This window comes from Bufo bufo, chromosome 3 (assembly GCF_905171765.1).
Source record: "Bufo bufo chromosome 3, aBufBuf1.1, whole genome shotgun sequence".
In the NCBI taxonomy this organism is placed as follows: Eukaryota; Metazoa; Chordata; class Amphibia; order Anura; family Bufonidae; genus Bufo; species Bufo bufo.
Window position 1 is genome coordinate 555,550,498 of NC_053391.1, and position 16,405 is coordinate 555,566,902.

Below are 16,405 nucleotides of genomic sequence, written 5' to 3' on the forward strand. Positions count from 1 at the left end.
TCATTTAGAAAGTGCTCAGTCTGCTTCCCACTGTTTTCAATAGGAGGCTGCACTGCACTTCATGCAGCCGTGGTTTACAGGCATGACCACACCAAGATAGCAAATAAATACTGTCCACACCGATGCCACTGGAAACCGTGGCAGGTGTTCGCTCGCAAGTCATACTCCATTCAGTGGGGCTAAACCGCAAGTGGGTCCGTGGACTGAAAAACCGCAGCAAAATGCAACGTGTTAATTAGCCCTTAAATGGGTATTCCCATCACATACAATGGGGGCATATCGCTAAGTTATGCCCCCATTGTCTGATAGGTGCGGGTCCCACCTCTGGGACCCGCACCTACAAGGAGAACGGAGCGGGGAGAGCTGTGGCTGGAGGACCCCGGGTTTCCCAGGGTCCGTCCACCACCAAGCGCTGCTCCCATACAAGTGAACTGGAGCGCACCGCGCACCCTGCTACCATTCATTTCTATGGGGCAGACGGAAATAGCCGAGCCAGCGCTCAGCCATTTACGGCGGCCCCATTGAAATACTGCATGCGCCCTCCATTAATTTCCCCGCTCCGTTCTCGTTGTAGGTGGGGGACCCGCACCTATCAGACAATGGGGGCATATCCTAGCTATATGCCCCCATTGTATGTGATGGTCAAACCCCTTCAAAGTGATAAACATTTTAGCACTGTTCTCTAATAATATCTACTTACTTCTTAGTCTCCCTCTGCCTTGTTTACGCTCCGGCATCCCTTAGTTACGACCTGTCTGCGCTCTCCTGCTGCTGGTCGATCATGCTCAGTTTCTCTGCTCTGTGTCTAGTCCCAGCTCTGGTCCGGCTCCTCTGCTCTGAACTTCCTGTCTGCTGATTCTACAAGGCATGTAAGGGAGCTGTGCTCTACATCACCTGAAGCTGACTTGCTGAATAATCCTGACATGTAGCTAAGGTTTTGTTGTAACTTTTTCTGTTTCTTTTTTCAGCTTGTCTGTGTAGATCTTGCTCAGTGTCACTTGGTCGTTCCCCATCTGCATCATCTATGTGTCTGTCAATCTGTCTGAGCCTGTCTGTCTGCAAATCCTACAGTGTGCCTGCTGTATGTTTTCACTAGATATCTCTCTGTATTTCCCATATCTCTCTCTGGAACAAGTGGGGTGCCTAGTTTAAAAACAGAGTCACTTTAGAGGCCGATATGTCAGGTTAATTTAAAGGCTATGTACACCTTTAGGGGCAATTCTTTTTACAGTTAGGCTTAGTTCACACGGGCGAGATTTCCACGCGGGTGCAATGCGGGAGGTGAACGCATTGCACCCACACTGAATCTGGACCCATTCATTTCTATGGGGCTGTGCACATGAGCTGTGATTTTCACGCATCACTTATGCGTTGTGTGAAAATCGCAGCATGCTCCTCTTTGTGTTTTTATCATGCAACACAGGCTTCTTAGAAGTGAATGGGGCTGCGTGAAAATCGCAAGCATCCGCAAGCAAGTGCGGATGCGGTGCGATTTTCACGCATGGTCGCTAAGATGACAGTCTATTCACTGTATTATTTTCCCTTATAACATGGTTATAAGGATAAATAATAGCATTCTTTAATACAGAATGCTTAGTAGGTGGTCAATTGAGGGTTAAAAAATAAAAAATAATTAACTCACCTTCTCCTCTTGATCGCGTAGCTGCCGGTCTCTTCTTACTTCTTTAATCATGAGCTGCCGGCTAAAGGACCTGTGGTGACGTCATATCACATGGTCCAATCACATGATCCATCACCGTGGATCTGACTCTGACTCTTCCCGGGTAGATCTGACTCTTTTCAAGGCCTGTGATTAAGAAGCTGTTTCTCAGCAACCACTTACTTGTAGCTCATGAGTGACACACCGCTGAAATCAGCACGTCTGTCACTACTTTATGCTGTCCTCAATTAGCTCGGCATAAAATTGATGACAGGTTCCCTTTAAGAAAAATGAAGGGACGCTAACAAAATAATAATAAAAAATAAAAAAAGCTATACTTAAATGTTCCAAAACCCTCCGATCCAGCACCACATCTCAAATGCTCCCTGCCACGGCTGCCATAACTTCATGTTTTTTTGGCTGCAGCGATGAGGAGCAGTGCTCAGCAGGGAGGTTCGGAGCAGTGGTGTTTGGAACGGAAGGGGTTAAGAACGGTGAGTCTAACTTTTGTAACAGTTTCCTTTCCATTTGCTAAAAACTAATTTTAACTCTGACAGCCCCTTTAAGATCTCCATCCCACTTTAGTCATTCTAAAATCAACAGCCTCCAATTATATAACCCATCTGCGAAAACAGATACTTTCTGATCTTTTTTGACAATGATATTCAGTTTCGTTGGACATACCCTGTGTAATTATACAGTGCAGAACCACCATTTTAACATCTGCACTGAAAAAAACTCATGTTATAAAAATAAAATAAAAAAAATCCATCAATAATTGTAGAATCCACACAAGGACTGATCTCTAGTTATCAGATAGCGGACTTCATGGACTACGCCTTAGCTCAGAATAAGCGGAGACAGGTTCCCTTTAAACCTGTAGAATGTTCCTAGGTATTCATTCTAGATGAGCCACGAAGGAACTAGCGCTGGAAATCCAGGAAACCCTCTGGAGTAACAAAATGTCCAAAGTCTTCACCATGATTAATCTACAACTAGAAAGTCCTGACCCGCTCATGCTATAGCTTCTAGCAAACACCGTGCCACAATGCAGATTTTAAAGAGTTTAAAGGGGTTATCCAAGTTTTCCAACAGCCCCCCCCATGTGCCGGGCCCCTCACAGGTAATATACTTACTCCGCTCCCTGCGCCGCTCCTGGTCCCCACACCGCCGCCGCTGCTTCTCCCGGTGTCGGGGGGGAGCTGCCAATGGCAGGCAGGTGACGCTAAGGAGGCCCGTCCCCGCCTGCCATGTGAGCGGCCCGGCACATGGGGGGGGGGGGGGGGGGGTTGTTGGCGAACCCCTTTAAAAATGTTGATATCACCAGGTTATTACATAAAGTCGTGTATGGATCCAAAGAACCAGCGAATGAAGAACAATGGAGAAGATGGCCCAAATCACTCCAAGACATAACTAAAGGGTGGATTCACATCACGTTTTATGCCTCCGTTTGACGTATGTGTTACAAAAAAAAAAGATACAAAATTGCAGCACATCACATTCTTGCATCCTGCAGAGTCCGGTAAAAAAAAAAAAGAAAAGTATACTTTTTTTTTTTTTTACAATGGAACTCTATGGTGAATAGATGCCACTGTATGGCATCAGTCCGAGGCATCCTTTTAACATATATACGTTTTTTGTATACGTTAAAAGGATGGGAAAAACGCGATGTGAACCCACCCGTAGTCACTCACATAATATTCTAATATCTAACAGACTGCCGGTCTAACCTCAGTGACAACGACTGGATAGGATTGTACCATAAGAAAGGAAGATTTGCCGATACAAAAGTAACCTCAATGGGGCAGAGTTACTAACATGTCTAGGGTGCTTTACACTGCCCGGTGGTTGGGCAGATTATCGTTAACAAGCGCTCGTGCAAATGCTCATCAGCAATAATCTGCCAGTGGCAAGATGCCGCCAATGACCGGATGAACGAGTGAAACGCTCGTTTATCGGGTAATAGGATCGTTTGAGCGTTTACCTAAATCGCTGTTTGCCGGCAGCAGATTGTGCCGTCTAAACAGCCTCTGCTGCCGGAAAACTAGGATTATGTAAATGCTTCAGTCTTCTCCACTGACAAGCAGGTTATTACTGGGAAGAAGCGCTTACTTCCCGACAATCCATAAACTTTTTTCCCCCCTACAACAGATACAGATCTGATATAAATGTTGCTTGTCCCAGGCGCTGACCCACAAGCCAGAAAAAAAATAATAATCTCAAAAGGGTTATTCCACAAAAAAGTATAACTATGCAGTGAAAATGAAGTATTATCCTAACATACAATAAGAATATTATTTTTTTATTTACTTTTTTCTCTTTGGTAGCGCCCCCTGCTGTTTATCCTTCTGGTCCACCTTCTCCTGCATTCAGAGGTGGACTGACATGCTCATTAGCTTCCCTGCTCCCTCCTAGTCCCCGCAGTGCTAGTGATCTCCTAGAGAAGCCGGGGAAGTGGTCCTTCATTCATACAAATATATAGCTACATCTCTAGACAGCAGAGAAGGTGGGGGCATTACATACTACATGCATCTCCGGGGCTATACATCATGGAATATTTTGTATGCAGGGGAGGAAGGGGTTAACTAGAGCTAATTGCAATGCCTCCTGGAAGATTCGTTGCTGCCCATTTGCGGAAAGGTAAGGCAGATAATGAAAGAAAAACGGTTTGTGGGTTCACTCCTTTAATTCAAGCATCAGAAATCCCTTCGTAAAAATTTAAAAAAATTACATTTTCAAAAGGGGAACCCCCCCCCACATAATCAGGCCAACTTCCTCTTTGTGGTTTGACGGAAACTCCCTGTAAACAATGATATCATACAGCACCCGCCATACGCCAAGAGGCCGCGTCAGTACCCAATACCAGGTATAGTGTAGCTTTTTGTCAAGAGGTACACAAATTCACATTTTCTCTGAGATTGAGCGAATGGGTGGTGTGTGACCCAGGTAAGTACTTCCAAAGGGATCATGTACAATCACTTTCATTTTCCAAGACTGGAACTACCCCTTCACTGTTAATTTAGGTCAATTACAGTAAACTGATGACTGCAAAAACTCCTACACAATTTTACAGCAATTTGCACTAATTTTTCCTGTCTCTCAAGTAGCCTAAATATGAATACAACACGATAACATGAAGCTTCTGCCCCAGGACCCCCATAATGGCCAGGGCCGCCGGACCACCATAACAATGATAGCAAGAGTAACTGAAAATATAGTGCCAGTTACAGGCCCCCCAGAACAGGACCTCCATAACAGTGATAGCAAGAAAGACCCTACATACGGTGCCAGCCACTGGGCTTCATAAGGGGGATAATGAAATGAGGGCTGTCAGGAGGCCGTGGTCCGGTGGGCAGTAGAAGGAACAGAGCAGTGGTGATGTCACTTAGCAGTGTAAGCACTCCTGCCACGTGTGTCAAGAGTTCCCTACCCCTGCCCTATACTACCATCTGGCTTAGGGGTATATTAGACTGACAGATTTTCTGGCAGTCTAAGGCTAGGTCTACACAATGAAATTTGTCGCACGAGATGGATTTTTCTGCGACTGTCGCATTGCAACACCATAGACTATCATTATAAAAATTGTCACGTGACATTGGTGCAACAATTGTCGCGCAACACATGTCGTCGTGTAGACCGAGCCTAATACTGCTTCCAAATACCCAATGAAAAGCCTTTGAAATAAAATGTTCCGTTGCTCATATCAGGGGGGCTGCCTGGGTAAAAATGGGGATATGTCCAGGTTAAGCTCTGAACCCGGACAACTCCTTTAACTGTATCTCAGACTTAGGCCGAATGCACACGGCCGTGAGCAGTCCGTGGTATCGCGGCCTGGCATCCTGCTGACAGCAGGAGCGCACGACGTCATTAGTTGTTATGACGCCGTGCACTTCATGCCACCACTGCACTACAGTAATACACTCGTATAGATCATACCAGTGTATTACTGTAGTGCAGCAGCGGCATGAAGCGCACGGCGTCATAGCAACCAGGATGCCAGGCCGGGATACCACGGACCACTCACGGCCGTGTGCATTCGGCCTTAGGCTACTTTCACACTCACGTTTTGGGCGGATCCGTCATGGATCTGCAAAGATGAATCCGTTACAATAATACAACCGCATGCATCCATCATGAACGAAATCCGTTTGTATTATCCGTAACATAGCTAAGACGGATCCGTCATGAACTCCATTGAAAGGCAATAGGAGAGGGATCCGTTTTCTATTGTACCAGAGAAAACGGATCCATCGCCATTGACTTACATTGTGTGCCAGGACGGATCCGTTTGGCTCAGTTTCGTCAAGCGGAGACTGATCGGAGGCAAACTGATGCATTCTGAGCGGATCCTTATCCATTCAGAATGCATTAGGGCAAAACTGATCCGTTTTGGACCACTTGTGAGAGCCTTGAAACGGATCTCCGAAACGGAAAGCCAAAACGTCAGTGTGAAAGTAGCCTTATTCACATAAAAAGATCAGCGTCATGCGGGTAAAGCACATCTAGAGGGCTGTGCTTTACCCGCACGATGCTGATCTTTTTATGTGAATAAGGGTGCATTTACACGACCGTATAAATGGATCCGCATCCGTTCTGAAAATTTGCGGAACGGGTGCGGACCCATTCATTTCAATGGGGCCGCAAAAGATGCGGACAGCACACCGTGTGCTGTCTGCAACCGTTGTTCCGTTCTGTGGCCCCGCAAAAAAGATAGAGCATGTCCTATTCTTGTCCGCAACCGCGAACAAGCTTAGGCATTCTCTATATAGCGCTGGCCATGTGCGGTCCGCAAATTGCAGAACGCACACCGCCGGTATCCGTGTTTAGCTGATCCTCAATTTGTGGACCGCAAAACACCTTACGGTCGTGTGAATGCACCCTCAAGCTGCAAAGAGAATTCCTGGTGAGTGCCGCATTCTTTTTTTTTTTTTGCAAATACCACGTCTTCATGCCGAGCACCACCGTTACTCACATTTGACCAGTGCAGCACCAAATAAAATTCCACACCTACAGCAGTGCCGACTTTACCATTTTTAGACTATTTTCAGTGACACCTTCCCTTTAACTCCTATCACTCACAAGGACAACAAATCTAATACACGACTCCCGTCCTATTGTCAGGTGAACCATGAAACCTCCCATCACATACAAGAAGTTCAATGTCCTGTGCACCTTTTCATATGCATCAAAGCAGATACTCCAGAAATACCACCTACTGAGCAGCTGCCGTAATGGTTGGAACAGGTTAAGTCTTGTAGGAGGAGAGTATTTCCTGTGTTTTACATGGTCATTTCTCCATTTCATTACCCATTGTTTAGTGGTCTTCCGCTGGTGAATGCGCTTTACCCCTCCCTGTTGGAGACTTCAGACTTTTGAAGAAAACACATTTTCGGCAGGGTGCCGACTCTCCTTAAAAAGAGACCATGTGTGTATGGAGACTTTGTAGCAGCACTCCCTTGTATGGAAATGCTCCATGGGGAAAAATTAGACAAAAAGGTATCTCCCAGGGAAAGAGAACCATCTCGCTAGCGCCACCTTCTTGAAGTGGCTCACTAGGAGTCAAAGCCTTCAGACATGACAAGGGAACATAGCCTAGCCAAGCCAAATATCCACCCACAGACAGTTGTTTCAGGGTGCTTGCCCCTCATCAGTACAGAGCAGGATTCTGGCTGGGTGCGATGCCTTGAACGGGTGCTGGCTCTCCTTAACTTTTTAGTGAGTGAGAAAACGCATTAAAGGGGTTGTCAGGATAGGTCATCAATATCAGATCGACCAGAACCATGAAGGATTATTCTCGTAGTTCACTAACCTGAATAGTGATGGTCATGCTGCCACCAAATTAAACAGCGTGGTGCAGTAACATTTTTACAACCCAATGACCAATAGATAAGAACCACAAAGTCGCTATAAGGTCACATTTCTGCTGGAAATGTCATCATATCTGGTGGGAAAAAGGCGAGTATGCTGCGCTGCAATTCCCATCTAAATAATGGACACCATGAAGAAAACTTGATGAACCCATAGACAATGGTGTCCATCAGGTGCCCCCATTGGCGATGGAAAAGAAAAAACAGATTTTTTACCGGATGTATGAACAGAGCTTTAGGCTGGAGTCACACAATGCAGTTTTCAGAACAGGACACAGGAGTAGACCCAAAGGGGACATGAATGATCAGTCTTTATGCTTTTAATTGTTTTTGGATCCACTTCTGGCTTTTTTGCCCCCAAAAAAAGATATCAAGAACTATGTGTATGATTCCAGCCTAAGAAGTTCCATCGGTATTGGCTGATTTACAAGACCATAATCGGTCTGGGAAACACGGTCCATGCGTCAGCCTCATCTTCCGGTCCGACCGCAGCTTCCCTGACCCAAAGTGGCTGCATCATGGTGACTTATGATACTGTCAGTTCCTATCTGATCGCGGCTCTATTGAGTACAGTACAATAGACTTGGGATCAGATGTGAACTGACCATTATAAATCACCATGATGAAGTCAATTCAGGCCAACACACGGACCAGGTTTCTCGGGCTGATCCCAGTCTTGTGAATCAGCCCTGATGCAACTTCTTGCAAAGGTGCAGGGTGACCACCCATGAATTATGGTCAATTTGAAATGCACAAGATGAAGGCAGTCCACGTTCCAGCATGCCCTGTGCTGCTCACTGCTGTCACCGTGGATCAGGAGACCATCAGCAAGAACTCATCCTCCTCTTGTCTTATTTTATTTTCTGTCAGCTCCCCATAAGGCGAGAAGAGTCGACTAGTGGGAAAATGAACGTATTAAGACAACACTGAAAATTGTTCCCTGAAAGTGGAGCATCAATTTAACAAGAAAGCAATTAACTTTCAGTCACTAAGCAGTTAATTATGGAATCCTAAATCTCAGACAAGATTAAGATGGACAATCCTGGATAATCTGTGGTGGCCTCATGTCAGCCACCCCCCTGCACCACTTGTAAAGTCTCATCTATCTATAATGGAAGCAGTCAGGTAGAGAAGACAGCTGGTAGACAGGTAGACAACTGACAGCTGTTCCCCACCGCTCTAGAGATGTGTCTTCAGCCCCATCAGAAATAGTCATCTACTGGAGCCGCCTTGTAACCCGCCCCCTCTATAGAGTTATGCACAAATTCCTCAAATCCCAAAAGAGACTTCAGTCCAGCAAGGAAAAAACTCCACTGAAGAGGAAAGAGACAGGACTTGGTGAGATCTCCAGAGCTAAACAAACGGCCAGCCTATGATGAGCCTAGAGACAGCACAGGCCAGATCCAGAGCGAGAGAGGGAACCAAAACCAGAGCGAAAACTCCAGACAGGGATCACAGCCAGACATCACCGTCTTCTACAGAGAATGGGGGGAACCGAGTCTGGAGGAGAACAGAAACTCTACCCTGCTAGACCTCTAGTCAAAACTGCAGTATAATCAGGGTGTATACCGCACAAGACACGGCCCAAGTCTGACCTAAGCCTTAAAAAGGTATCTCGTTCTGCTGGATGCCCTAAGACCAGTGTGATTTACACTAAACACTAGAGAAACCCTGGCACCAGCTGAGCCATTTCAGGTAAAAATGTCTCTAATGTCATAATCTGACCTTCCATAGGTCAATTAAATGGTAAAATGGACAACCCAAATGAAGAATCCAAATATGCCCCTGTCTAGGATACAGCACAAACACTGCCCTCACCCTGGGCAGCACCAACCACTCTGCCCTCACCCTGGGCAGTACCAACCACTCTGCCCTCACCCTGGGCAGTACCAACCACTCTGCCCTCACCCCGGATATAACCCAGCAGTTAGCCCTCGCCCTGTGTTACCAACCAGTCAGCCCTCACCGATGGTATCATCATAATCATTTAGGGTACATCCAACCACTCAGCCCTTAACCTTGGTATCCTCATCTAGGGTACTATGGTATTCATCATCCAGGGTAGTGCCAACCACTCATGGTATCATCATCATCATCATCTAGAGTACTATGGTATCATTATCCAGGGTACTCCCAACCACTCAGCCCTCTCCCATGGTATTATCATCCAAAGTACTATGGTATCATCATCCTGGGTACTGCCAACTACTGAGCCCTCACCCATAGTATCACTATCCAGGATAGTGCCAACTACTGAGCCCTCACCCATAGTATCACCATCCAGGATAGTGCCAACTACTGAGCCCTCACTTATAGTATCACCATCCAGGATAGTGCCAACTACTGAGCCCTCACTTATAGTATCACCATCCAGGATAGTGCCAACTACTGAGCCCTCACCCATAGTATCACTATCCAGGGTAGTGCCAACTACTGAGCCCTCACCCATAGTATCACCATCCAGGATAGTGCCAACTACTGAGCCCTCACCCATAGTATCACTATCCAGGGTAGTGCCAACTACTGAGCCCTCACCCATAGTATCACCATCCAGGGGTCGCCCTCCCTCCTCCTGAGAAGAGCGGATCCCAGGGAGGAGAGGGTCGGGGGCGCCCCAGCTGCAGGCAGCCCGTACACCCCGCACTGCCAGCCGGCGCCTCCATGACTTCGGTGCGGACATCCAGCCTCTCCCCCGGCCATGTGGAGCGGATATCCTCGCCGCCTCTATTGTCCCATAGAACGTAAGTTCACAACTCACCAAGACCATAGCGAACCTCTCCTCCAGCTCCCCCGGGTCCGGCATCGGAACTTTCAGAGGTAACAGGGGGGTTCCCGGGGTTCCCCCCGCGCTCTCCGCGTTCCCCATGTTCGGGACCCCGGTACACAGCACCCCAAAAGCTGGGTGTCCCCCTTATTCCGTGCGCGTCCCCGTTACACCAACACAAAGTCCCCGGGACCCATCCTTTGTACTAGAGAGTCCCGCCTCGCAGCCCACACTATGCTCAGCTCCATTCACCCCAGCCGCACACGCTAGCCACGCCCCTCCTCACTGTAGCCATTGGTACACGGCCTGATACACTGCCCTCTCATTGGAGCAGAGGTTGTCTGTGGAATTCCAGTCACACAGCGCCCTCTAGTGATGTCGTGTGACAGGAGGATGCAACAGTTGTTTCAGCGTAAACTTTTCCCAAGCTATTGGACGGCCCCAGTCAGTGCTGTATCCATTCAGTCATCCCTGTAATCATCGTGCTGTGACGTCACTCACCAAGCTCCGGCCATGGCGCTGTCCCAGTTCCCCAGGTGTCACTCCTCCCCTATCACTTAAAGGGGTGGTCCCTCAGGGACATTTATTGATAGGATATGCCATAAATGTCCGATAATGGAGAGTATACGTCCTCTCTATTCACTTCTATCTATATCGGAAAAGAGCTGATCAGGCATATCCCCATGCATTCTGAATGGAGAGTAATCCGTTCAGGATGTCTTCAGTTCAGTCATTTTGACTGATCAGGCAAAAGATAAAACCGCAGCATGCTACGGTTTTATCTCCGGCGAAAAAAACTGAATGCTGTATCCAGCATTTTTCCCCATAGGAATGTATTAGTGCCGGATCCGTCCTTATGCGCAGACCGGTAAAAATGTGATAAACGATACAAGACGGATCCGCCTGTCCGCATGGATTCGTCTCACAAAGGCTTGATTGTCTACATGTACAGTGCCATGAAAAAGTATTCACACCCCTCAAACTTTTCCATATTTTTTCACGTTAGACCCACAAACCTAAATGTATTTTATTCCGATTTTATTTGATAGACCAGCACAAAGTAGCAAGTATGTGTGAAGTGAAAATTAATGCATGGTTTTAAAAATTTTAACAAATAAAAATCTGAAAAGTGTGGCGCACATTTGTATTCAGCCCCCTGTACTCTGATACCCCTAAATTAAATCTAGTGTGACCAATTGCTTTCAGAAGTCACCTAATTAGTAAATAGAGGCCACCTGTGTACAATTTATTCTCAGTATAACTACAGGCCTAGTTATCAAACAGCATCATGAAAACCAAGGAACACACCAAACAGGTCAAGGATAAAGTTGTGGAGAAGTATAAAGCAGGGTTAGGTTATAAAAAAAAAAATCTCAGGCTCTAAACATCTCACGGAGCACTGTTCAGTCCATCATCCGAAAATGGAAGGAGTATGACACAACTGCAAACCTACCAAGACTATGCCATCCACCTAAACTGGGTCAAAAAGAGGGATTGTCCCTCCAAAATAGGGACATTTGGGAGGTCTGTAGATGCGAGCCCCCCCCCCCCCCCCCTTCCCCCAATGATTCTGCTCCAGGTGCTCCAACCACTATTACCCCTGCACTAAGTGCCCACCAGTGCCTCTGCTCCAGGTACCTAAGTACTATTATCCCCACTCTAGGTATGACTCCAATGCCTCTTCTCTAGCTGCTCCCCCACTAATGCCTCAGCTTCAGGTGACTTACACTGTACAGCATCTCACCCAGCCTATGTTCATATTAACAACTGGATAGATTATTCACTTCACACTTACACACTTGCTGTAGCCAGTAGCTTCTTGCCAGCCAATCAGATTGGATTACTGAGAGACACGCCTCCTGACTCTGAAGCCTAATGCAGTCATGCAGTGTGGAGGACCGCCCCTCTGTCTTCTGTTTACATTAAGTTGAAGACAGAAAAGCCCTAGCAACAATCTTTTAACCCCTCGTATGGCGGTCCTGGGGTGGTTAAAGATGGCGGCCGCTCCTGAGCAGATTGGGCACCTTCTGTGTCATACAGCAGACACCTGCGGCTCATGTTCGAAACTAGCGATAATGCTGACCACGGGCATCGGAGGGCGCGAAATACCGGAAGTGCGTGCTTCTGGTAATGCTCATTCTCCTCCGTGTCGCGATCATGCACGCGACCGTTGTTCTGGTCCGCATCCGAGCTGCAGTTTTTGCGGCTCGGGTGCGGACCTATTCACTTCAATGGGGCCACAAAAGATGCGGACAGCACTCCGTGTGCTGTTCGCATCCGTTGCTCCGTTACGTAGCCCCGCAAAAAAAAATAACATGTCCGTTTTGCGGACAAGAATAGGCATTTTTTTACAATGGGCCGAATGTTGCGTTCCGCAAATTGCGGAAGGCACACGGGCGGCTTCCGTGTTTTGCGGATCTGTAATTTGCGGACCGCAAAAAACGTAACGGTCGTGTGCATGAGGCCTTAGTTGTAGGTTTTTTTAGTAACCATTTTGGGGTATATAACTTTTATTATTTTATATTTAGTGGGAAAGATAAAAAATAAATAAAAATGTAATATTATTTTGTGAAATTTATTTATAGCATTCACTGTGTGGTAAAAATAACATAACTTTATTATGTGGGTCAGTACACTGATAATGCCACGTTTCTATATATTTTTCCTTTCCTCCTGTGGCTGTCAGCTCTGCAACTGCTCCTCCTCCTCCAGACTGAAGGGGGAGCTGCTTTAGCTGCTTATATCTCTGGATTGGTAGCAGATTGTATTGTTTGAAAGCATTCACAGAATTATCTTCAATACATGGGAAGATATCACCGCTAGAAATCGGGATGCAATGAATGCAGCTGAAAGTGAAAGTAAAAACAGGTTTTACCCATAATTATTCCCAGCTCGATTACTAAGGCCCCTTTCACACGGGCGAGTTTTCCGCGCGGGTGCAATGCGTGAGGTGAACGCATTGCACCCGCACCGAATGCGGACCCATTCACTTCTATGGGGCTGTGCACATGAGCGGTGATTTTCACGCATCACTTGTGCGTTGCGTGAAAATCGCAGCACGCTCTATTTTGTGCGTTTTTCACGCAACGCAGGCCCCATAGAAGTGAATGGGGCTGCGTGAAAATCGCAAGCAAGTGCGGATGCGGTGCGATTTTCACGCACGGTTGCTAGGAGACGATCGGGATGGGGACCCGATCATTATTATTTTCCATTATAACATGGTTATAAGGGAAAATAATAGCATTCTGAATACAGAATGCATAGTACAATAGCGCTGGAGGGGTTAAAAAAAAATAATTAAAAATAATTTAACTGACCATCATGTGATGAACATAGTGACATCATCAAAGGTCCTATTCCTCACAGATGAAGACAGAAGAGATGCCGGCTGCACGAACAAGTGGATTAAGGTGAATTAAAATAGTTTTTTTAACCCTCCAGCCCTATTGTACTATGCATTCTGTATTCAGAATGCTATTATTTTCCCTTATAACCATGTTAGAAGGGAAAATAATACAATCTACACAACCTTGAACCCAAACCTGAACTTCTGTGAAGAAGTTCGGGTCTGAGTACCACATTTAGTTTTTTTTTATCACGCGCGTGCAAAACGCATTGCACCCGCGCGATAAAAACTGAACAACGGAACACAATTGCAGTCAAAACTGACTGCAATTGCGTACCTACTCGCGCGGGGTTGCTGCAACGCATCCGGACCTTATCCGGACACGCTCGTGTGTAAGAGGCCTTACAGTGGACTGGGGCCAGGACTAGTTTAGTGAAAAAAACATAGTAATAAACTTGCTACTTATAACTAATGAGTGCTTCCATTGCGGAAGTGCTCAATAGTACAGAAGATCTGTAGAAAGGTGAGTGTAAGGCTACTTTCACACCTGCTTTTAGGTGCGGATCCGTCTGGTATCTGCACAGACGGATCCGCACCTATAATGCAAACGCTTGGATCCGTTCAGAAAGGATCCGTCTGCATAACTCTGTAAAAAAAAGTCTAAGTCTAAGTGTAAGTCAAACGGATCCGTCCTGACTTACATTGAAAGTCAATGGGGGACGGATCCGTTTACAATTGCACCATATCGTGTCAATGTAAACGGATCCGTCCCCATTGACTTACATTGTAAGTCAGGACGGATCCGTTTGGCTCCGCATCGCCAGGCGGACACCAAAACGCTGCAAGCAGCGTTTTGGTGTCCGCCTCCAGAGCGGAATGGAGGCTGAACGGAGGCAAACTGATGCATTCTGAACGGATCCTTACCCATTCAGAATGCATTGGGGCTAAACTGATCCTTTTTGGGCCGCTTGTGAGAGCCCTGATACGGATCTCCCAGGCGGACCCAGAAACGGCAGTGTGAAAGTAACGCTGGCTTTACTCACCGCTCCCTGGGCACTTGCACTACACTGTGTCCTGACAGCTTACAATGTCAGAACGTAGCATGAACTGTGCGACGTCAGATCACAGTGCAACGTTTGGAACAAGACTGCAGTGGACTGTTTGCACTTTGTTATTATGGGGTATTTAATGCAGAACGATGGGGGAAACTTACATTTTTTTTATTTTAGCATAAGAAAATGCAAAAAAAAAAAGTTAAAGGGTCTGAAGACTTTCCCAATGCACTGTATATAATAAAAAGTTTTTTATGTGTGTGGAGAGACATACCTTGGGACTTTTAAGACCCTAGAAATGCCCCTGGAAGTACTAGAGATCAGCGCTGCAGGCTTCTGAATATCTCCTGAATTGACTAAACATGACTATATTGTTGGTATGATATTTAACCTCTTCCCAGCATCCACCGTACATGTAAAGCGGATGTCAGGTCTTTAAAGATGGCGTCGGCTCCGGAGCAAGCACCATAGCTGCCGGGTGCCTGCTGTTTCATACAGCAGACACCTACAGCTAATGTCTGCGATCGGTGGTGATGCCTAGAACTAGATAAGATTTTTATGACAGTCTCTTGATTCCCCATCCACAAAATGTCCTATCTTTAAAGCAGGCATGGCCAACCTGCGGCTCTCCAGCTGTTGAAAAACTACAACTCCCACCATGCCCTGCTGTAGGCTGCTAGCTGTAGGCAGTCTGGGCATGCTGGAAGTTGTAGTTTTGCAACAGCTGGAGAGCCTCAGGTTGGCCATCCCTGCGTTAAAGAGAAGCTTCCAGGCTCATTACTTGTATATTACAGTCTGGGCCAGCAGGTGGCAGCACTGAACTGTAATATAGTGTAATATATATATATATATATATATATATATATATATATATATATATATATAACACGATGAAAAAGGGCAGCACTCCAATAGATAAAAATAAAAATAACTTTATTTACCCATAAGGCTGTAGCGACGTTTCGGCTCTTACACAGGAGCCTTCCTCAAGCAGTGTGTACACATGAAAACTCTGGATATATATAGTGTTTACAACCAATCATAGCCAATTACATATCAAGTGGACATAATTAATAAAAAATCGAAATACATAATACATTGTAAATATACAGACAAATAAAACCAACCATGTAGCATTATCAAGTAGTGATACACATAATTGTAAAATAGTTCCGTGAATATAAAGTGTAATACATTTTTTATACAAATCAAGAATTAATAATATTATAAGTGCCAGCTGTGGACAATTAAATAAAGTGCTAAGTGCTTACTGATACAGGTGATACGCGTAACAGATGCAGGAGGGAGGACGGCTGTCATCCATGTTGACATGTGCGATCCGGCGTACCTGAATCGCCACTGCGCATGCCCCTATGACGCATAATGTGTGCTTCCGTCTTACACTAGCCTCGTCACATGACGCATGCGCTCTTGAGCTGCAACACTGAAACGGCCATTTTGAGTAGGGGCAAAGAGCCCACTGGATTACGCTACTGCTCACAATAACTACTATTGCCGGTACACTGCAGGCTCAGGGTGACAATGACATATAAAGATGCCCGAGTGTCACAGTGGCCAAGTGGACTCGGGAGAAGGCCGCACCTACATATTGAAGTGGAGCCATCTGCCGTGATCATAGAGCGGCTGCGCATCTGCATGTAGATACAGAGTCGCACCGCTACAGCGGTCAAAATCCACCTATCACCACCTCACTCT

The 16,405-nt window shown here is 46.3% G+C and overlaps 1 protein-coding gene across 4 annotated transcripts in view; it reads right to left on the reverse strand.

Moving 5' to 3' along the window:
* Positions 1 to 10,541, reverse strand: part of FMNL3 (formin like 3) — a 105,369-nt gene extending 94,828 nt beyond the window's left edge. For 3 of the 4 annotated variants that reach the window (XM_040425493.1, XM_040425492.1, XM_040425491.1), the window contains exon 1: positions 10,286 to 10,541. In XM_040425493.1, the coding sequence (XP_040281427.1) occupies positions 10,286 to 10,393 (108 nt within the window). In that variant the 5' untranslated portion in view covers positions 10,394 to 10,541. The remainder of the gene's footprint in view (positions 1 to 10,285) is intronic. The other variant, XR_005777700.1, reaches the window with a different exon arrangement.
* Positions 10,542 to 16,405: the final 5,864 nt, after the last annotated feature.